The sequence below is a fragment of the Hypanus sabinus genome, chromosome 10, assembly GCF_030144855.1.
Source record: "Hypanus sabinus isolate sHypSab1 chromosome 10, sHypSab1.hap1, whole genome shotgun sequence".
NCBI classification, from domain to species: Eukaryota; Metazoa; Chordata; class Chondrichthyes; order Myliobatiformes; family Dasyatidae; genus Hypanus; species Hypanus sabinus.
The window spans coordinates 11,633,680-11,656,826 of record NC_082715.1 but is presented as its reverse complement, the minus strand read 5'-3'; the positions used below and the strand labels follow the sequence as shown (position 1 = coordinate 11,656,826).

Sequence of the window (23,147 nt, the reverse complement as noted above, 5' to 3'; positions counted from 1 at the left end):
AACTTACTACATAGTATTTAGTGCAGTTTATTAGTGTTTTGCGATAATAAATTCGGCACTTTGTTGTGCATGTATGCTGATTACTACATCTCCTGCACACTCAGATAGTTTGGGTCTGATCAAGCCAGCCCATTACATGGATATGCCAAGAAGATAAGTGTACAGTAAAATTTACTCTTCTCTGCTTGAAGAAATACTTTAAATATCAATCACACAAGAGCCTATGAGAAACAAATAACAGTACATGGCATAAAACTTGAAATAAGGTGAAAATCATTTTCACTAATGGCAACAAACACACCATGGAAGCTTTGTAGGAGATCAATTTACAAGCTAAAGGAAACAGGATAAACTCTGGAGCAAGTCACTAAAAGAGAACATGCAGAAATCATTTTTCTGTTTGGGTAGCATCCAATGAATATCAATTTCTCCTTCCAGTAAAATATATTCCCTCCCCATCCCTCATTCTTCCATTGCCCACTCTGACCTCTTACCTCTTCTTACCTCCCCTGTGTCCCCCCTACCTTCCCTTTCTCGTAAGGTCCACTCTCCTCTCCCATCAGATTCCTACCCATCTGGCTTCACCCATCACCTTCTAGCTATCCTCCTTCCCCTGTCCCTACCTTTTTATTCTGGCCCCTTCCCCCTTCCTTTCCAGACCTGTAGAAGGTCTTGGCCCAAAACGTCAACTGTTTATTCATTTCCATGGATTGACCTGCTAAGTTCCTCCAGCATTTTGTGTGTGTTGCTTTGGATTTCCAGCATCTGCAATGTTTGTGTTTAGAGATCATTTTTACCAAAGCTTTACAGATTTGCCAAGAGTGCTAACAGGGTCACAAGCAGGCCTTGTGCACAATAAAATGAATTTGTTGGAGTAAACAGTTTCTCACAATGTATTACCTTCAGCTCTGCTCTCGCTTAAGTGTAACTCCACATGTTCCTGCAGTATCTGCCAATTTTCAAATACCAGTTTGCACATGGGACACGAATATAGCCTCTGCTTTGCAGAACCTAACAAATACAAAATGAAACTCCAGTTCAGTGAATGGAAAAGGGCAGAAATGCACGGAATCTTAACATATGTGAAAGAGAAGAGTTTTTAAAGATATATAGTGTGGAACAGGCCCTCTCACCCCAATGCCCAGCAACCCACCCATTTAACCCCAGACTAATCACGACACAATTTAGTCACCAATTAACCTACTAACCAATACATCTTTGGAAGGTGGGAGGAAACCAGGGCATCTGGAAGAAACCCATGTAGTCATGGGGAGAAAGTACAAATGTCTTACAGACCGAGGCAGGAATGAAATCCGGGTCACTGGCCCTTTATTGCCGCTCCAATGAACACACATTGAGATGAAACAACAATTCTGTTTGCCCCTCAGATGCCAGTTGACTTGCCTGGTACCTCTGCATTTTAAGTTTTTTTATTTCAGATTCCCAGCACCTGCAGGGCATTTTGCATTTCAACAAACATGCTACTTTGTCAACATGATGCAGATGCTGGAAACCTAAAGCAACACACTAAATTCTGGAGGAACTCAGCAGGTCAGGCATTTACGGTTGACATTTTAGGCCAAGACACTTCATCAGATCCTGATGAAGGGTCTCGGCCTGAAGCGTCAACTGTTTACTCTTTTCCATAGATGCTGCCTGGCCTGTTGAGTTCCTCCAGCATTTTGTGGGTGTTGCATGGACAAGTAAATGATTATTTTATAAATAATCTTACCACATACTCAATCAGTACCTTTCTGAGGTGTTTCCAACATGGCTGCATGTTTGATCTTAACATGGTCATTTAGGTCTCTTCCCGAGCTTCCAACTAGGCCACAGAAAGGACATTCAGGGGAACCAAAGGTTACAGAGTCATCAGATTTGCCACAAAGTTCATAGCCTTTCGATTCTTCACATTTCTTATCAGGCAGCTTTTGTTCAGGCTGAATCCAAATTGTTCCTGCAAATGCCCCGTTGATATTTTCTGATGGTGTTAACCTTCTAGATTCTCTCTTCCTATTGTTCTGTTTAAATAGTCTCTCACTGTTAGAAACTGATGCAGAACAAGCCACATGAAGCGCTTCTGGTTCTGGCCCTGCCTTCCCTTTCACTTCAAACACTTCTTGTTCTGGAGATTCACTACATCCAGTGACTCGAAGTGAAGAATCAGGATCCTTTCCTTGATCAATGGAAGAGGTTGTCATTTCATCATCAGGTTTCACCTCACCATGACAGGTCTCCATGTGGAGCGTTAGTTCGTCATAACTGATTCCAGATAAATCACAGATTGGACAACTATTCTCATTTTCTTCATGGGCAAAGAACATGTGCGTCCTCATGTCTGGTTCTGATAGGCCACTTTGCCCACAAATATCGCAAGTGAACATCTTGTCGTTTTGATCTATCTCTAAATGAACTAAATGAAGGAGAAAAAAAAGACAAATCTGTAAATTGTAAAAACTAACTGCTTGTCAATATGAATATACATGGCGATAATTATAGCCCAAAAAATGTGCATAGAGCCTTAGAACTGCATAGCACAGAAACAGGCCTTTCATCTAATCTGTGCCAAACTATTGAACCGCATAATTCCATCAACCTGCACAAGCAGCAGAAGAAATGGAACACTTTGGAAACTACCCACCCTCCAGCTGACAACTGCTCTATATTGAGAGTCATAATAGCCACATTAGCCCACAAACCAGAGTGGCAGAACGTCCTCTGTGGAATGCATTGCCAATGCCAACTGTGGAGGTCAAGTCATTGTGTATATTTAAAGTAGAACCTGCTGGGTTCTTGATCAATAAGGGTGTCAAAGGTTATGGGGTGAAGGCAGGTGATAACAAATTAGCCACGAGTGTTGGTTCTGCTTGTATGTGAATTGGTTGATGGTTGATGAATTGGTTACTGAGATTTTCAGAAGGCTTTTGCCAAGATGCCACACGAAGCTGCTGTGAGCCCATGGTATTACAGAAAAGATTCTAGCATAGATAAAGCTGTGACTGATTGGCAGGAGGCAATGAGTGGGAATAAAGGGACTCTTTTCTGGTGGGCAGCTGGTGGCTAGTGGTGTTCCACGGGGGTCTGTGTTGTGACCAATTCTTTTTACATTATATGTCAATGACTTGGATGACAGAATTGATGGCTCTTTGGCCATGTTTATGGATGACAGGAAGTTAGATGGAGGGACAGACAGTGTTCAGGAAGCAGAGAGGCTGCAGGAAGATTTTGACAGATTAGGAGAACAGGTAAAGAAGTGGCAGGTGGAACTCAGTAATGGAAAGTGTATGGTCATGGAGTTTGAAGAAATAAAAGCATACATTCTAAATGGAAAGAAAATTTACAGACAGACGGACATACTTTATTGATCCCAAGGGACATTGGGTTTCGTTACAGCCGCACCAACCAAGAATAGAATAGAAATATAGGAATATAAAACCATAAATAATTAAATAATAATAAGTTAATCAAGCCAAGTGGAAATAAGTCCAGGACCAGCCTATTGGCTCAGGGTGTCTGACACTCCGAGGGAGGAGTTGTAAAGTTTGATGGCTGCAGGCAGGAATGACTTCCTATGACGCTCAGTGTTACATCTCAGTGGAATGAGTCTCTGGCCGAATGTACTCCTGTGTCTAACCAGTACATTATGGAGTGGATGGGAGACATTGTCCAAGATGGCAAGCAACTTGGACAGCATCCTCTTTTCAGACACCACCATCAGAGAGTCCAGTTCCACCCCCACAACATCACTGGCCTTATGAATGAGTTTGTTGATTGTGTTGGTGTCTGCTACCCTCAGCCTGCTGCCCCCGCACACAACAGCAAACATGATAGCACTGGCCACCACAGCCTGGTAGAACATCCTCAGCATCATCCGGCAGACTTTAAAGGAGCTCAGTCTCCTCAGGAAATAGAGATGGCTCTGACCATTCTTGTAGACAGCCTCAGTGTTCTTTGACCAGTCCAGTTTATTGTCAATTCGTTCCCCAGGTGTTTGTAATCCTCCACCATGTCTACACTGACCCCTTGGATGGAAACAGGGGTCACCAGTACCTTAGCCCGCCTCAGGTTCAAAGTAAATCTGAGGTGCAAAAGGGACATGGGAGTCCTCGTGCAGGATTCCCTGAAGGTTAATTTGCAGGTTGAGTCTGTGATGAGGAAGGCAAATGCAATGTTAGCATTCAATTTGAGAGCACTGGAATATACAAGCCAGGATGTGAGTCTTTATAGAGCACTGATGAGGCCTCACTTGAAATATGGTGAGCAGTTTTGGGCCCTTTATATAACCATATAACAATTACAGCACGGAAACAGGCCATCTCAGCCCTTCTAGTCCGTGCCGACGCTTACACTCACCTAGTCCCACTGACCCACACTCAGACCATACCACCCATCCCCGTTTCTAATGACATTTGAAATATTTCCGTCAGAGGCCTTGCTAATTCTACACCAACTTCCCTCAAGGTCCTAGGGAATATCCTGTCAGGACCTGGAGATTTATCTACTTTTATATTCCTTAAAAGCACCAGCATTTCCTCCTCTTTAATTGTCATAGTTTCCATAACTTCCCTACTTGTTTCCCTTACCTTACACAATTCAATATCCTTCTCCTTAGTGAATACTGAAGAAAAGAAATTGTTCAAAATCTCCCCCATCTCTTTCGGCTCCACACATAGCTGTCCACTCTGTTTCTGTAAGGGACAAATTTTATCCCTCAGTATCCTTTTGCTATTAATATAACTGTAGAAACCCTTCAGATTTATTTTCACCTTACTTGCCAAAGCAACCTCGTAACTTCTTTTAGCTTTTCAAATTTCTCTCTTAAGATTCCTTTTACATTCTTTATATTCCTTGAGCACCTCATTTACTCCATGCTGCCTATATTTATTATAGATCTCCCTCTTTTACGGAACCAAGTTTCCAATATCCCTTGAAAACCATGGCGCCCTCAAACTTTTAACCTTTCCTTTCAACTTAACAGGAACATAAAGATTCTGTACCCTCAAAATTTCACCTTTAAATGACCTCCATTTCTCTATTACATCCTTCCCATAAAACAAATTGTCCCAATCCACTCCTTCTAAGTCCTTTCGCATTGCCTCAAAGTTAGCCCTTCTCCAATCAAAAATCTCAACCCTGGGTCCAGTCCTATCCTTCTCCATAATCATATTGAAACTAATGGTATTGTGATCACTGGACCCGAAGTGCTCCCCAACACATACGTCCGTCACCAGACCTATCTCATTCCCTAACAGGAGATCCAACACTGCCCCTTCTCTAATCAATACCTCTATGTATTGCTGCAAAAAACTAGCCTGCACACATTTTACAAACTTGAAACCATCCAACCCTTTTACAGAATGGGCTTCCCAGTCTATTGGGAAATTAAAATCTCCCACAATCACAACCTTGTGCTTACTACAAATATCTGCTATCTCCTTGCAAATTTGCTCCTCCAACTCTCGCTCCCCATTAGGTGGTCTATAATACACCCCTATAAGTGTTACTACACTTTTCCCATTCCTCAATTCCACCCAAGTAGCCTCCCTAGATGAGCCCCCTAATCTATCCTGTCAAAGCACTGCTGTAATATTTTCTTGGACAAGCAATGCAACACCTCCTCCTCTTGCCCCTCCAATTCTATCGCACCTGAAACAACAAAATCCAGGAATATTTAGTTGCCAATCATATCCCTCCTGCAACCATGTTTCACTAATAGCTACATTATCACATTTCCAGGTATCAATCCATGCCCTAAGCTCATCCACCTTTCTTACAATGCTCCTAGCATTAAAATAGATGCATTTAAGAAACTTTCCACCTCTTCCTCTATTTATCCCTAACGATGCAATCAACTTTATTATCTTTTTCTTCCTTCTCTCCTACATCTTCGGTCTGAGCGCTCCCCTTCTCTATCACTTGCCGATCCTCCCTCACACACTGTCTACTAGTTTTCTCTATTTGTGAACTAACCTCCTCTCCCCTAGTCTCTTCAAATTGATTCCCACCCCCCAACCATTCTAAAGTCTCCCCAGTAGCCTTAGCAAACCTCCCCGCCAGGATATTGGACCCCCTCGGATTCAAGTGTAACCCGTCCTTTCTGTACAGGTCACACCTGCCCCAAAAGAGGCCCCAATGATCCAAAACCTGAATCCCTGCCCCCTGCTCTAATCCCTTAGCCACACATTTATCCTCCATCTCATTCCATTCCTACTCTCACTGTCGTGTGGCATAAGCAGTAATCCCAAGATTACTACCTTTGTGGTCCTTCTTCTCAACTGCCTTCCTAACTCCTTATATTCCCCTTTCAGGACCTCTTCCCTTTTCTTACCTATGTCATTGGTACCTATATGTACCACGACCTCTGGCTCCTCACCCTCCCACTTCAGGATATCTTGGACGCGATCAGAAACATCCCGAACCCTGGCACCAGGGAGGCAAACTACCATCTGAGTCTCCTGATCGCGTCCACAGAATCGCCTATCTGACCCCCTAACTATCAAGTCCCCCATTACTACTGCCTTCCTCTTTCTTTCCCTACCCTTCTGAGCTATAAGGCCAGACTCTGTGCCGGAGGTAGGCTGTCCTGCCCCCCAACAGTACTCAAACAGGAGTACTTATTATCAAGGGGTATAGCCACTGGGGTACTCTGTAGTACCTGACTCTCCCCCTTCCCCCTCCTAACCATGACCCACCTGTCTGCTTCCTGTGGTCCCGATGTGACCACCTACCTGTAACTCCTCTCTATCAACTCCTCACTCTCCCTGACCAGACGGAGGTCATCGAGCTGCAGCTTCAGTTCCTTAACACGGTCCCTTAGGAGCTGCAGGTCAGCGTACCTGGCGCAGATGCGGACTTCCGGGAGGCTAGGAGACTCCAGGACCTCCCACATCTGACTCCGAGAACAACAAGCTGCCCTCACACTCATACTTCCCCCTTTCCTCAAATAACAGGAAAAACTGAAACCTAAACCTACCTTGCCTCGCTCACTTCTGCCTAAGCCCACTGAGCCCAAGCCCTTAAGCCTTCACTCTGCTCCTGGCTCACTCCACTGCCCGCAAACGACGCTGCCCGCTGTATAAGGCCGTGTCCTTTTATCTGAGAAAGGCTGAGCAGACACTGGAGAGGATTTAGAGGAGCCTGCTGAGTGATTCTGGGAATGAACAGGTTACCACGTGAGTAGCGTTCGAAGTCTCGGCCTGTCCTCACCAGAATTCAGAAGGATGATGGGGGGGTGGGGGGGGGGGATAATCTGATTGAAACCTAACGAATGTTGGAAAGCTCTCAAAAGAGTGGCTGTGGAGAGGATGTTTCCTATGGTGGGGGAGTCTAAGACCAGAGGACACAGCCTCACAATATAAGGACATCCATTTAGAACGGACATGAAGAGGAATTTCTATAGCCAGAAAATGGTGAATCTGGGGAATTCACTGGGGCCTCTGGGGAGGCCAAGTCATCGGGTATATTTAAGGAAGAGGTTGACAGATTCTGTTTGAGTCAGGGCATGAAGGGACACAGGGAGAAGGCAAAGGGTTTGGGCTGAGAGGAAAATTGGATCAGCCATGATGAAATGGTGGAGCAGACTCAATGGGCCAAATGGCCTAATTCTGCTTCTTAATCTTATGATCGGATTCTCAATCCAGGACTGCCCAAAATAAAATGATGACAACAGTCAGCAGACCAGCAATTACTTTAGAGAAAATTTACTGAGATCCGAGATGACTAATGTTACAGTACAAGGGCATTTAGGATGATAGTGCATCAAACATACAGCTGACATGTATATAAATATAAGAAATGATCGCTAAGACTGGTTCCTTGTTATCGGTGGGAGTGCTAATTGGACAAGCTCCTGCCACCTATTAAATACTCCCAAAGACATACACCTCAAATACCCTCTCACAACCAAGTCCAGCTCCTGGCCTTCATGTGTGGCTTAGATACTAAGCCTGGCAGAGCCTGCTCCACTGACAGGAGAAGGGGTAAAGGTGAGTTATGGGTGTCGTAAATCAAGTCGCTTCAGGCAAGTGGGGCTTGTCAGCCATGGTTGGCAACCCATCCAGAAGGAAAACTCTGAACTCAACCTCTGCTGCCTTGTGGCTATACGCTCTCATGGGGAAGGCTTCGGGAGTAAACCCCAAGGAAAATCCGGACTGGAGTCCGTAAGGCAGTCCTACACTGAGTTCAATGTTGACCGGAAACACCTGGTACCAAACTGTGTCGCTCTCCGCATATCATTCGGATCATCAGCCGCTTGGAGAGGGGAAGATGTCTGCATGGGCCACAGCTTGCTGCCCTAGCTTATGTATCACATGGCTAGCTAGGGTGACCCAGACCTTACACTATTGAGATATTGGCCTTCTTAGCATGGGGTATGAGGTATAAAAGAAAGAAGTGTTGGTGCATCATCATAGTCTGTTGGTTGAGCCCGCACCTTAAAAACGGAGATAACCGTATGCAATACTTGAGGATTATCGAAGGCAGTGCAGTGATGATTCACTTGGTTGATGCCCATAGCCATACTAGCCTGAAAATAACTGATCTCATCTGATCAGAAGCTAAGCAAGCTTGGAGGGGAAAGCGCCTGGGAAAACCTGGTGGTGTGAGCTTCGATTGCAACACTTCACAGGAGTTTGGATAAGTACATGGATGGGAGGGGAATGGAGGGCTATGGACCAAGAGCAGGCTCACAGGACAAGACAATAATAGTTCAACATGGAAAAGGTGGGCTGAAGGCCCCTTTTCCTGTGCTGTAGTGGTCTCTGTAGTGGTCTATGACTCTCTGATGAAGGGGTTGATGGTAGATTAGCTCAGTTGAACCAATAAATATTGAAGCTATGAAGAATGAGAGGCAATTTTATTAAAACATAAAATTCTGAGAAGGATAGACTGAGATGAGGAACAGCTGCTTCTATTGGAGGACTATGACTCGTTGGAATCAGTTATTCAATATTCTCAAGGCACAGATTAACAAGATTTTGAATTGCAAGGGAGTCCAAGGGTACAGGGAGTATGAGAGAAAGTGATAATTAAGGCCTAAACTGATGAAGGGCCTCAGCTCTAAACACTGACTGTTTATTCCCCTCCATAGACACGTCCAGCACATAATTCTCCATAACTCCAATGAGATCCCACCACCAAGCACATCTTCCCCTCCTCTCTCTCCCCCCTCCCACTTTCAGGTTTCCGCTAGGATCGCTCCATACGTGACTCCTTGTCCACTCATCTCTCCTGGCTCTTATCCTTGCAAGTGGAACAAGTGCTACACCTGCCCCTATACCTCCTCCCTCAATACCATTCAGGGTCCCAAACAGTCCTTCCAGGTGAGGCGACACTTCACCAGTGAGTCTGTTGGGGTAATATACTGCACCTGGTGTAGCCTCCTGTGTATCAGTCAGACCCTACGTAGATAGGGCAACTGCTCCGCCAAGCATCTATGCTCTGTCTGCAGAAAAAGCTGGGTCTGCCAGTGGTCACACATTTTAATTCCATTTGCCATTATGACATGTTTATCCACGGCCTCCTATACTGTCACAATGAGGCACCCTCAAGTTGGAGGAACACCAACTTATATTCTGTCTGGGTAGCCTCCAACCTGATGACGGTATGAACAGCAATTTCTCAAACTTCTGGTAATACTCACCCCGCCCCATCTTTTCTATTCCCCATCCTCTCCCCCCCCCCCCCACCCACCAACTCTCACTTTATCTCCTTGGCTATCCATCACCTCCCTCTAGTGCTCCTCCCCCTTCCAGGGCCTTCTGTCCTCTCCTATCAGATTCGCCCTTCTCCAGCCCTGTATCTCTTTCACCATTCAACTTCCCAGCTCTTTACTTCACCCCCCCATCCCGATTTTACCGATTTTTATGTTTCTCCCTCCCCTCCCAACTTTGACTCCTCTTCTTTTTTCCTTCAGTCCTGCTGAAGGGTGTGGGACCGAAACATCGACTGCATTTTCTCCACAGATACTGCCTGGCCTGCTGAGTTCCTCCAACATTTTATGTGTTGCTTATATTTCTTATTACTTATAGCCGCATCAAGTCATCCCTCAGTCTTCTTCACTCCAGAGAAAACAAATCTAGTTTAATTTCTCCCTTTTTCCGTACCACCCCATACCCTCTAAAAAACCAATCTGCTTCCCTCCTTTCCAGTTCTGATAACACTTGTTCTATTCCTAGTTCTTTGCTTTCATTTTCAGGTACTTACTTAAGTAATAGAAGCTTCGTGAGCTCAGAGAATTTTATCTGTAGCCATACTCCAGCATTCACTTACAAAATCAATAATTATTAGGAACAGAACTACGAGAACGAATCCTGAACCACCATCTCCTCAATTTCCCATAGTTTCCATTGCTTCCGGTGTTCCATTTAACCCCGTCCCCATCCTAATCCCAGTGCGCATGCGTACAATCGCCGTCCTGTTTGGTGATAGACCTCATTCACCATTGCGTCAACGAAAAGAATCCCCCGAACTGCTGTGATATTCGATATTTGTTAGATCTGAATTATTTCATTATAACAACTGGGATAACATGACTCATGATAAGTTGGTTTTTGATAGTTGTATACAATCTGTTTCTGACATATAGTAGCAGAAAAAAGAGCTTATAGTTCTTACTATTAATCAAATGGACAAAATGTTTGCGCGAGGTGGCGCGCAGGCGTAGAGTGTAGGGCGACGAGGCGCCTGATGGGAGAGCGGGGATAAGCGCCGGTCCGTCGCTGACGCCTGCGCCATTTTGTCCGCCTGCCTGCAGTCAGCGTCGGCCGAGTTGCTGCAGCCTTCAGGTGAGCTCCGCACTTCGCTGTCGCGCCGCACTGCGCCGAGTCCGGCCTGCTATGTTACCCGTTGTTATCTCGGCTCTCCCCGTACCCACACCGAAAACAAGGAGTTGCCGAGTGACGCTCGGGCCTCGTCGGGAAGGGGGGCCCGCCCGGGTTCGGGCCTCGTCCTCGACGTACACCAAAGCTGGGTGCGAGGAACCCACCTTCTCTCCCAGACATCCATCCTTCCAATTCCGCGTGTGTTCAGTGGTCGGGTTTGGGGATACTGGAATTGCGCACATTTGGCTTTACCTGTGTTTGGGTGCTTGTTTAGTATTGTCCGTTCTTCTCCAGCTCTAGCTTCCAGTCTGTGCGCCGGAGGGGCAAAGGAAGGTGTGAGAATGGGTGTTTGAGGGGAGGGAGAGGGGTCTGGTGCTGGAGTTATGGGTGTGGTTGCTCCCGTGGCGCTGAGAATCCTCCGTTCTGGAGTTTGAACTGTTAACGCTGTTGCCTGTTTCACTCCCTTTTACCATTTGATCACGAGTGACCCCTTTTCAGTGTTTTTGTCTACTCGTTCATATTACTAAATTGTCATTTTTCACACGGGATGCTCATGGATACGGTACGTTGATAAACCTCAAGACCGCGCAGATACAAATTACAGAAAAGTGCGCTCATATTCCGAGCGAGACTCAGTCACTGACAGGTATCGATGGAATTAAGCTCCGAAAATGTTGCGATTAGGAATGTCATTAAATGACAGAGCCTGTTACTAAACGAAAAGAAAACATACTGGTAATCCAAAGAACTGGCTGGGTTCTATCGACCGTTGCTTAATGCTATTGGTCGTGGCATCAGAAAGGTTGAGAACACCGGGCTAAGGATGCTGTGGTGGCAATTTTGAGGGAATTAAATATAGAAGTTTTTTTTAAAAAAGTGATTTTATTGGAGATGGTTTCCGAAAAGGCCATGGGCTCCTAAAGCTGGGTATAGAATATAGATAATTGTGAAGAGTAGGCTATACATTATCGTTTTAACATTATAACAATTAAAACCAGAGAAGCTCTTTCAGACTGTTTTCCATACTTTGCCTGTCAGAAGGATTCGGGCTGATCTTTCATTTGGTAGTTTACTGCACCTACCATCTCCATCAATACCCATTAATATCTAAAATCCTGATCTTTTGTTTTGTCAGTGAGCCCTCCACAACCTGTTGGATAAAGAAGTCCAAGAATTGCTGCTCTAGGTTAAAAATCACTCGGACCTATATGCCACATCTCTTGTGTTGATACTCTGATTCTGACACTGTTTGGAGAATAAGTATCAACTCTGCATCTATTCAGTCAGACTTTGTAAGAATTTGTTTATATGAGATCTCTTACTTTGCTATTCTTATGTAACCTAACAACCAATCTACTATTCTTGGCACCTCTTTTGCAAGCACATTCTTCCTTCCACATCTATTTAACTCGTGCCTAATCACAGGACAATTTACATTGACCAATTAACCTACTGACTTGTTCATCTTTGGAATGTAGGAGGAAAATGGAGTACCTGGAGGAAATCTGTGTGCACATAGGAAAAATGTGTTAACTTTCTCGCAGAGAATCCCAGAATTGAACTCCAAACACCAATGCTTCGAGCTGTAATAGTGTCATGCTATAGTGGCACCACATAGGGGCTGAATCAGATTTGATTAGAGGTCTTAAGGTAAAAGAGCCCTTGAGGACAAGTGATGGAATTCACCCTGAAATTTGAGAAGATGCTAAAGTTGGATGTATCAGTATAACAGTGGGGATAAAGAGAATTATTACAAAGGAATGAGAGAGGAATTGGCACTTGATTGGAGAAGAACACTGGCAGGGATGGCAGCACAGCAGCAATAGCTGGAATTTCTGGAAGCAATTCAGAAGGCACAGATCCCAAAGAGGAAGAAGTATTCTACAGGAAAGATGACACAACCGTGGCTAAACAAGAGAAATCAAGGCCAACATAAAAGCCAAAGAAAGTGCATATAATAGAGAAAAAATTAGTTGGAAGTTGGAAAATTTGGAAACTTTTAAAAAACCAACAGAAGGCAACTAAAAAAAAAGTAAATAAGAAGGTAAAGATGGAATATGAAGTAAGCCAGCCAATAATATTAAAGAGGATATCAAAAGCTTTGGATTCATAAAGTGTAAAAGAGATGATATTGGACCGCTGGAAAATGAGGCTTGAGAGGTATTAATGGGGTGGGAGCAACAAAATGGTGGACAAACTGAATAAGTATATTTGCATCAGTCTTCACTGTGGAAGAGACTAGCGTGGAAGCTCCAGGGACATGGAAGTGACTATAACAAGAAAGAAGGATGAAATGTCTAAAGGTAGATAAGTCACATGGACCAGATGGTGTACACCCCAGAGTTCTGAAAGAGGTCGCTGAAGAGATCATGAAGCATTAATAATGATCTTTCAAGAATCACTAGATTCTGGAATGGTTCTGGAAGACTGGAAAATTGTAAATGTTACTCCAGTCTTCAAGAAGGGAGAGAGACAGAAGAAAGGAAACTATAGGGTAGTTTGTTTGACCTCAGTGGTTGGATAGATGTTGGAGTCGATTATTAATGATGAGGTCTCGGAACTTGGAGGCACATGATAAAATAGGCCAGAGTCAGCATGGTCTCCCTAAGGGAAAATCTTGCCTGACAATTCTGCTGGGATTCTTTGAAGAAATAACAAGCAGGATAGACAAAGGAGAATCAGTTGATGTGTACTTGGATTTTCAGAAGGCCTTTGACAAGGTACCACACATGAGGCTGCTTAACTAACTACAGGCCCATGGCATTACAAAAAGATTCTAGCATCTATCTGTGGGCGCGATTCTTTTTAAGTTATATGTCAGTAATTTGGATGATGGAATTAATGGCTTTGTTGCAAAGTTTGCAGACAATATGAGGGTAGGTGGAAGGATGGGTAGTTTTGAGAAAGTAGAGAGATTACAGAAGGATTTAGATTAGGATAATGGGCAAAGAAACAAAGAAATGACAGATGGAATACAATGTTGGGACATTGTATTCATGCACTTTGTTATTAGAAATGAATGGGTTGACTATTTTCTAAATAGAGAGAAAATACAGAAAACTGAGTTACAAAGGGACTTGGGAGTTCTTGTGTAGGATTCCCGAAAGTTTAATTTGCAGCTTAATCCTGGTAAGGAAGGCAAATGTGGTGTTAGTGTTCATTTCAAGAGGACAAGAATAAAGAAGTAAGGATGTAATGTTGTAACTTGAAAAGCACTGGTGAGGCCTCCTGGGGTATTGTGAGCAGGTTTGGCCCCTTAAGAAGGATGTACTGAAACTGGAGAGTATTCAAAGGAGATTCACGAAAACTATTCCAAGATTGAATGGCTTGTCACATAAACGTTTGATGGCTCTGGGCCTGTATTCTGTGGAATTCTCTGCTGAATGAAGCAATGGGGACTACCTCAGTAAATGTATTTAAGACAAGGTTGGATAGATTTTTGCATAGTATGGGAATTTAGGGTTAAGGGGAAAAGGCAGGCAAGTGGAGCTGAGCTCATGGCCAGATCTGTCATGATGGGCTAGACAAGCCAGATGGCCTACTCCTGCTCCTATTTCTTATGTTATTCAGTAGAATTCAATGAGGTTACCTGTCATTTTTCTGAAACCTATCAAATGGTGAAAGCCCTTGATAGATTGGATGTGGAGAAGATTTTCCTGTGGCAGGAGAGTCTGAGACCAGAGGACACAGCCTCATAATAGAGGGATGTCCTTTCAGAATGGAGATGATGAGGAAATTCTTTAGCCAAAGAATAGTGAATTTGTGGAATTCGTTGCCACAGGCAGCTGTAGAGGCCAAGTCTTCATATATATTTAAGGCAGAGTTGATAGATTTCTGATTGGTCAGGGTCTGAAGGGATATGGGGGGGAAGGCAGGAGCTTGGGGCTGAGGAAGAAAAAATGGCTCAGCCATGATGGAGCTTCCTCAGAAATTTTTGGTAATCAGTGACATCTTGAAACTGAATATAAATATAATTTCCAACTACTTGTGTTATGTAAGAATTTGGAGAAACAAGAAATTAGCTTTTATTAAATTTAATGTATTGCATAACAATCCCAAGCAAAAAATTCTTGTTGATGCTTTTCATTTGTACTCAGTACCCCTGGTGTACTTCAGTGTCCGAGGCTTCTCGCATGAGTGTCCCAACAATAATCATTAAGCATTGATTGATTCCATTTGCCCTGATACCGTTTCTCCATGATTGCAGTGTCCTGGTGAAACCTTCCACCATGCTCATCACTGACAGCACCAAGATTTGAGAAGAAGTCTAAATGGGATCTAAGAAAATGAATCTTTAGTGACATGTTACACTTCGTGTTTTTGTATGCTTAAAGCCTGTTGTCAAACAGCTGCACATAGTGCATAGTGCTCTGTAAATGCTAAGAAAATTTTCAACAACATCCTTGAATGCCTTCCAAGTGATTTTCTCCGGTCCCACTGGAAGTTCTTCAAATTGCTTGTCATTGACCTGCTTGATTTGTGGGCCAACAAAAATGCCTTTCTTAGAATTGGCATCATTTATTCTAGGGAGACTTCTGTCTCAAATATCAAAATTCTTTACAGAAATTTTGGTGCCTGGTGACAGCAGATTCCATTCTTGCAGTCTTGAGTCCAGTGATTCTTCTTTTCCCTTTGTCAAACCCAAGTCTCTGACCAGGTCATTTAATTCAGATTGAGTTATGCTCACTCGACATAAAAAGTTCAAATTCTGTATCAGTGTTTTCCATTCCTGGCATCATGACATCTTTGCCTCCTGTCGACTCCAATCTCTGGTGGCTTTGATACTGGAAGACTGTTGTCATTTGGGAAGGGTCTGAAGGCTGAAGAGATATTGGGGTATTCAGTGAATTTCTTGGTTTCAGCAGAGAAACCAGACACACTGGTCAGACAGAAGTAGCAGTCTGTCACATGATCCTTCTGCTCTTACCATATCATTGAGATAGCAGACAGCATTGACGTCTGAGTCCCTCTGAGCCAAGATCTAAGATTGACAGTGCATGGTGTGCAACACATGCGAGGAGCCCAGACTTTGTTTTGGTCACCAATTTTACACCCAAAGTAGAGCTCACATGCTTTCTCAATAAAAGGAGTCATGTTCCATCTTTGAGAATTAAGTCTGTAATTGTCACAAATATAACAAAGTATCACGGCTGTTGCAACATTAGCATGACATTTTGATATTCCAATTACTTTATTAGAATGAATACACACAGTAAGCTATGCACATAGAGCACGTGCATCATCGTGATTGCATACCAATATCCATGTAAATACAGTGCATAGAGCAGTGTGTGCGTGATGCTTTTATATAGCCTTTTAAAACCTGTCCTGCCATGCAGCATCCACCCTGTTTAAGAATTCCTGGAAAAGATAGAAAACTTTTCAGCTTACGTTGTGGGCAACATTTTAATTGACTTGAATTATGAATTGAAATAACAAATATAGACAATTTTAAAACAAAACTGTTGTGTGTTAGGGAAATTTCATGGTGATTTTCATGATCAACAACCCAAGATCCATGTGTCCCAAAATTATTCAGGAAGCACAGTCTTTGTCCAGTGGAATAAAGGGCAAAACTTCCTCATTATTTCTCATCCACGGATATTTAAAGGTTTCTGTAAAAGACACTAGCGTGTCTCTTAATACCAACAGCATTTTAGTGTTTAAACTTGTGTTTTTTGAAAATAGTTATCTACAACAAGGGGCACAACTCATTTTTTTATTGTGACTTGTAGTAATTTGTTATGCCTGCAAGTTTCATATCATTTCAGTGACAATAAACCTGTTTCTGATCATGCTTTTTTTTTCAGTTTCTTCTGCCAAGAACATGCCTGTGTATTTAATCTGCTTATATGCATTATGTACCTCCTTGCATCAAACGCTTTTATCCATCTTTGTATCATCAGTAAATATTTACTCTTGAAGTCCTCATCTAAATCATTGAAGTTGATTGTGAATAGAAGAGCCTCAACACCAATTTCCTGTGGTTGCAAGTTCCCATTTGTTTCTATTACTTCCTATCTGATAACACTTTGAATCTCAACACTGTGTACTCTACTGCCTTGATTATTGTAATTGCTTACCTTCTTTCCCATTTTGTGTAGTTTCAAATAAGAGAAGGATCCTGGAATGTTTAATTCCCAATCGTCACTTTGCAGCCCCAAAGATTGCGTGCCATTTATGTTATTTTATGAATACTGTTTAGTCATTTATTCGATTAAGAGCCTTTAGCTTTGCTTTTCTTCCACTTTCTCCTATCCTGACTATAATAGGAGGTATGTATGCTTTCACATGTGCATTCACTGGTTTTTTACAGTGGCAGGTTATCATTTTCCTGCTCCATGTTATGTTGATCCTTTTCTGAACTTTGGTTAGCAAGTTGTAATGCAAGATTGTAATGTTGAGGTTTTATAAGATGCTGTTGAGGCCTTACTTCAAGTATTATGAGCAATTTATTATTTAAGAAAGGATGTGCTGACATTGGAGAGGATTCAAAGGAGGTTCACAAAAAATATTCCGGGATTAAAAGGCTTGTTATATGAAGTGTTTGATGGCTCTGGGCTTGTACTCACTGGAATTCAGAAGAATGAGGGGGGAATCTTATTGAAACCTATTGAATTCATTGCCATGGGCAGCTGTGGAGACCAGGTCATTGGATATATTTAAGGAAGAGGTTGATAGATTTTTGATTGGTCAGGGCATGAAGGGATATGGGGAGAAGACATGAGATTGGTGCCAAGAGGGAAATGGATCAGCTGTAATGAAAAGGCAGAGCAGTATTGATAAGCCAAATGGCCAAATTTTGCTCCTATATCTTAAGAAAGGAATGTACACCGTTGCAGGCTGTAAGTATTTCCTGAAGTGAAAGGACAAGAGATTGGGGATGGAATATATAATGGTAATGTTATTTAGTTTGAAAAGATGAAAAGAATCAAATTATTATTGAACTGTAGTGAGATTTTTAGTTTTAATAGCTCTTAAAGTCCAGGTGTTTGAAACAAAGGGGTAATATGCAGATACAGCAAGAAATTTGGCTTATCGGTCTATTGGCCTTTATGATGTGGATATGGAGTATAAAAGTAGGGGGAGGGGGTTGGGTGCATTATTCCAGGGCTCTGGTTATAGCGTATTTGGAGAAGTGCTTCGTTCAGGGGTTCTCGACCTAGGGTCAACAAACCCCTTGTATAATGGTAGGTTTCCATGACACATAACAGTTGGGAGCCCCGACTTAATTTTATGCAGTTTTGTTCTGTGTTTAAAGATGTTGCTTTGAGAATTAGTGCAGAAAAGGTTCATCAGATTCCTGTGATGAAAATAGGTTGGACCTATTCTCATTGATTTTTCAAGACTGACACAATGAAATTAGCAGACTCAATGGTCTGAATGGCTTACTTCTGCTCCAATATCTTGTGGTCTTGTCCTGGGCATTAAGTAGATAAATTTTCAGGATTATTGCACACATCTGCAGAAAACTGTATCTGCATGTCTCAATGACAATTGTCCAGTGGCACTTTGATCTTCTGTGATGAATTGCTTTGAGAGGTTGGTCATAAAGCATAAATACCTGAAGCGGTTTGGATCTGTTCCAATTTACCTATAGGTTCCAGCAGTTCAACAGCAGATGTCATTTCATTGGCTCTTCACTTATCTCTGGAATATCTGGGCAATGAAGTTGCATACATCAGATGCTCTTCATCAACTACAGCTCAACATTCAGTACTATCATCCCCTCAAAACTAATCAATAAACTCTAAGACCTAGACTTCGATATTTCCTTGTAATTGGATCCTTGATCTCCTCACTTCCAGACACCAGTCAGTTCGGATTGGCAACAACATTTCCTCCACGGTCTCCATCGGCACAGGTGCACCACAAGGCTTTGCACTTAGTCCCCTGCTCACTTCACACTTATCACTGAGTGGCTAAGCACAGCTCCAGTGCCATTTTTAAGTTTACTGATGACAGCAGTGTCGTTGCCAAATCAAAGTTACAGGCAAATTAGCATGTAGGAGGGAGGTTGAAAATCTGACTGAGTGATGCCAAAGCAACGACCTCTTACTCAGTCTGAGTAGGGCCAAAGAGCTGATTGTTGACTACAGGAAGAGGATCTCAGAGGTCCATTAGTCAGTCCTCATTAGAGTTTCAGAGATGGAGAAGGTCAATGACTTTAAATTCCTTGGTGTCATTTTATCAGAGGATTTGATCTTGGACTAGCACTTTAGTGCTGTCACAGAGAAGACAGGACAGCGCCTTTACTTTGAGGTTTGCACAGATTCAGCATGTCATCTAAAACTCTAGTATTTACTCGTGCATTTCTTTGTTATACTGTGAAAGCCTGCAAGAAAATTAATCTCAAGGTAGTGTATATAGTGGTATATATGTACTTTGATAATAAAGTTACTTAGAATTTTGAATAATCATTCTATCTTCTAGAGCCCCAACATTCTTTCTCACTTTCTATCCAAATTTGAATGGTCGCCATGCAACATAGTGCTGTGATCAGTTTATTTGTCCTGTAAACTAAACTGTGTTTCTGTTGTCACTGTCTGGAAGACCACCTACTGCTTGAAGTGTGAAAGGTTGCCCACAACAGTAACACTGGTGGTTACCCCTTCCTGTTGCTGCTGACTGGTCAGTTCTGTAGTTCCTATGATTGCGCCATGTTCAAATACTCAGGTTGCTCTAATCCTTCCCTGATGCATTGGTGCCTGAATCTCAGACTCTACTGAGTCGAAGGTCCTCGAGCTATTCATACTACAAATGTAGATTCTGATCATCTCCATCAGCATCCACAACACATTACCTGCTATGATATTTCTTTAATTCTTTAGTTCAGAGTTCACACTGGCCCAGAAAATCAGGTACATTCTCATAGTCATTCTACCTTTTACAGTCTTGAAACAGTGACTTGTTAACAAAAATGACCTTATCTGCACGGGGTCCTTCAAAATATTTCAAATTATTCTGCACGCACTTTTTTTTAATAGTTTAGATAAATGGCTGTATTTCATGAAACAGCATTGGTTTTTTCACAGGTATTTGAAATAAGTTGAAGTTTTTTCAAAATCCACAAGATACCAGCTCAAGACTTGGTGCAACTTAAGTCCAGAAGGAAGTAGTAGTTGAAGTGCGGTATTAAACAAGTTCACTGTATTAGATTTTAAATGACTAGAAGGTGGCAATGGCAAACCACTTCTGTAGAAAAGTTTGCCAAAAACAATCATGGTCATACCAATGGAAGACTGTGATCACCCACGTCATACATAATTGCACTTGATATCTTGTGTGTGCTTTGTGCTATGTGCTATGTTTTGCTCTTGACCCCAGAGTAGCACTGTTTTGTTTGGCTGTATTCATGATCATTTATATATGGTTGAATGATTAAAATTGAATACAGCATGGCAATTAATGATGAATACTTTTTGACAAATGGAGTTGTAGTGATTCTGCTTAAACCATTATACAAAACGTTATAAGGAAAATATCAGGCAAAAATCTAATCTCTTTGTTTGCGAGTCTTGTTAACATAAAGGAAATGATTGCAAAGGTGCAAAATCTTTTTAAATCCAAAACTTGTAAGAACAAATGCTTTAAGTAATGACATGGATTTGATATTTGTACCTCAGCAGAATTTGTTAAACTAAGCTATGTAAAATTGGATTGACTGTAAGACATGGGAGCAGAATTAGGCCATTAAGCTCACTGGATCTGCTCTATTCCATCATGGCTGATTTATTATCCCTCTCAACCCCATTTTCCTCTCCTCCCTATTATTTTTAACATCCTTACTAATCAAGAACTTGTCAACTTCTGCTTTAAATATCCCTGATAACTTGGCCTCCACAGCCACCTGTGACAGTGAATTACACAGATTGGAAATAACTTGGAAAATGTGTAGTTTAGCTGATTGATGGTTAGGTTGAGTTGTTTTATCTTGGCAATCCATTTGCAAATGTTTTGTCAGCAGATGAGAGACATCATCACGCACAATTCACTTGTGTGTCTTCAGAATGCTTGGCCTTTATATACTTATCATTTGAATAACTTAATCGTGACATGGGGGGGGGGGTTTGTTGCTGATTGATTGAGTTTCCATAATGACGATCCATCAGCTGATTGATAAGTATATAAAAACCAAGTATGCGAAAGATACACAGGTGGACAATATTTGTTATCTTATCATATGATAACAAAATGTTTGCAAATGGATTGCCAAGATCAGAGAACAAATCAACCCAACCATTGAACAGATTCACCAGCTCTGGCTAAAGAAATTTTTCCTCATCTCCATGCTAATGGTTGTCCCTCTACTCTTGAGGCTGTGTCCTCTGGTCCTAGACTCCCCCACTATAGGAAACATCCTCTCCGTATCCATGTTGTCTAGGCCTTTCAATACTCAGTGTTTCAGTGAGATCCCCTCTCATTCTTCAGAAATACAGCGAGTAGAGTCCCAGAGCCATCAAATGCTCCTTGTATGTTAACTCATTCTTGGGTTCATTCTTGTGAGCCTGCTCTGGACTTTCTCCAATGCTAGCACGTCTTTCTGCTGGTCGTGAGTTTGACGTACTGTGTGTTTGTGGGGGAATACCGTTGGTTCTGGTTTTCTTCCTTTTCCACAGTTGCAGTGTTGACTGTTTAATAATTTAGGGGATGTTTCATTGCAGACATGGCAAGCCCTGTGAAAGACAATTACAGAATGAGAAGCTACAAGAACAAAGCATTAAACACTCAAGAAATGCGAAGGCGACGTGAGGAAGAGGGAATTCAATTACGAAAGCAGAAAAGGGAAGAGCAGGTGTGTAGTGAAGAAAGTTTTGAAAATACTAGTGGATGCTTAATCACATTTTATATCTAATAGTGTGTTTTTTTTATACTCTAGTTGTTCAAACGCAGAAATGTGGCTGTACCAGGTGATGATGAAGTCATGTTTGAAAGTCCCATTCAGGATCCTGATATAAGTTCAACTGTGGTATCTATGCCAGGAGTAAGTGGAAGGAATTAAAATGTCTTAGTATAATTTTAAACTAAAACTATTGATTGGTTCAGTACAACTTTATGGCTTGAAGGGCCTGTTCCTCTTTATTCTGTTCTATTTAAACTCTTGTACATCCATAGGAAGGTGTAATCACAGTAGAAATGGTACAGATGATATTTTCAGACGATCCAGATCAGCAGCTTGCAGCAACACAGAAGTTTCGGAAATTACTTTCGAAAGGTAAGAATCTCTTTTGTGGGAAATCCTACTGTGGTTTGGGTTTTGTAATGAGGAACATGTATTTTACACCAGTCCTTGAGGGAAAAAGTGTCTGCTTGCCTGTAACAGCTCTGAGAATCAATTTTCTGTGCAATTGATTCTATCCTCGTAGGAGAGGCATGGTGCTGCCTCAGAACATTTTGGACACAAATCCCATTAGTGGCTTGGGTCATTTCACAGCCAAGTCACAAATGTGTCCTCTGGCATTGCTGGCTAACAAAATAGTGCTTTAGAATAATCTTCTATGAATGCACAATGCGTAGATAATGCATTAAAATGGATAGAAAATTGGATGGCTAACAGGAGACAGAATAGGCATAGTTTCATCTGTTTAATGAGATATGAGTTTTGTACCATGGGTCAGTGCTGGAGCTTTAACTTATGATTAATCAAGGATCAAATTTATTTACTGTATACACTCTGCCTCTTTATTAAGTACCTCTCACACCTAATAAAGTGGTCATTGAGTGTAAATTCATGGTCGTCTTCTGCTGTAGCCCATCCACTTCCTGGATTGACATGTGCTCTTCTGCACACCATTTGTAACATGTTATTATTTGAATTTCTGTTATCTTTCTGTTAGTTTGAACAATGTGTTTTTGCTCACAGAACTCACTGGATATTTTGTTTTTCCACACTATTCCTCTATAAACTCTAGAGACCTGTGTGAGAAAATCTCAGGAGATCAGCAGTTTGAGATGCTTAGACTAACCTGTCTGGCACCAGCAATCATTCCGCAATCTCTTTAATCACATTTTTTCCTCATTCCGATGTTTGGATTGAACAAAAACTGAACCTCTTGACCATGTCTGCGTGCTTTTATGTATTGAGTTGCTGCCACATGATTGGCTGATGAGGTATTTGCGTTAACCAGAAGGAGTACCTAATAAAGTGGTCACTGAATGTACGTTTACATGTATTAGGAATTTGCTGATGTAAGTGACTTGGATGAAGGTGGTGATGTTACAAAGATGTGTAGAGGACATGTGGTTACAAGGTGATAGAAAGTAGGAAGTGGATGAAGAATTGATTGGAATGTAGTATGGGAACACAACATACTGCCCATTCTGCAG

General features: G+C 42.1%; 2 protein-coding genes across 7 annotated transcripts in view; one reads left to right on the top strand and one right to left on the bottom strand.

Moving 5' to 3' along the window:
• zufsp (zinc finger containing ubiquitin peptidase 1) overlaps positions 1 to 10,369 on the bottom strand; it is a 56,446-nt gene extending 46,077 nt beyond the window's left edge. For 2 of the 5 annotated variants that reach the window (XM_059981424.1, XM_059981428.1), the window contains exons 1-3: positions 10,204 to 10,348; positions 1,751 to 2,413; positions 901 to 1,011 (exon numbers count right to left, since the gene is read on the bottom strand). In XM_059981424.1, the coding sequence (XP_059837407.1) occupies positions 901 to 1,011; positions 1,751 to 2,384 (745 nt within the window). In that variant the 5' untranslated portion in view covers positions 2,385 to 2,413; positions 10,204 to 10,348. Of the gene's footprint in view, positions 1 to 900; positions 1,012 to 1,750; positions 2,414 to 4,583; positions 4,689 to 10,203 lie in introns of all 5 variants that reach the window. The other 3 variants (XM_059981425.1, XM_059981426.1, XM_059981427.1) reach the window with 3 other exon arrangements.
• Positions 10,370 to 10,646: 277 nt separating this feature from the next.
• kpna5 (karyopherin alpha 5 (importin alpha 6)) overlaps positions 10,647 to 23,147 on the top strand; it is a 62,071-nt gene continuing 49,570 nt past the window's right edge. The window contains exons 1-4 of one of the 2 annotated variants that reach the window (XM_059981419.1): positions 10,647 to 10,784; positions 21,485 to 21,615; positions 21,700 to 21,804; positions 21,936 to 22,035. In XM_059981419.1, coding sequence (XP_059837402.1) covers positions 21,487 to 21,615; positions 21,700 to 21,804; positions 21,936 to 22,035 — 334 coding nt within the window. In that variant the 5' untranslated portion in view covers positions 10,647 to 10,784; positions 21,485 to 21,486. Of the gene's footprint in view, positions 10,785 to 12,324; positions 12,865 to 21,484; positions 21,616 to 21,699; positions 21,805 to 21,935; positions 22,036 to 23,147 lie in introns of those variants that run through there. The other variant, XM_059981418.1, reaches the window with a different exon arrangement.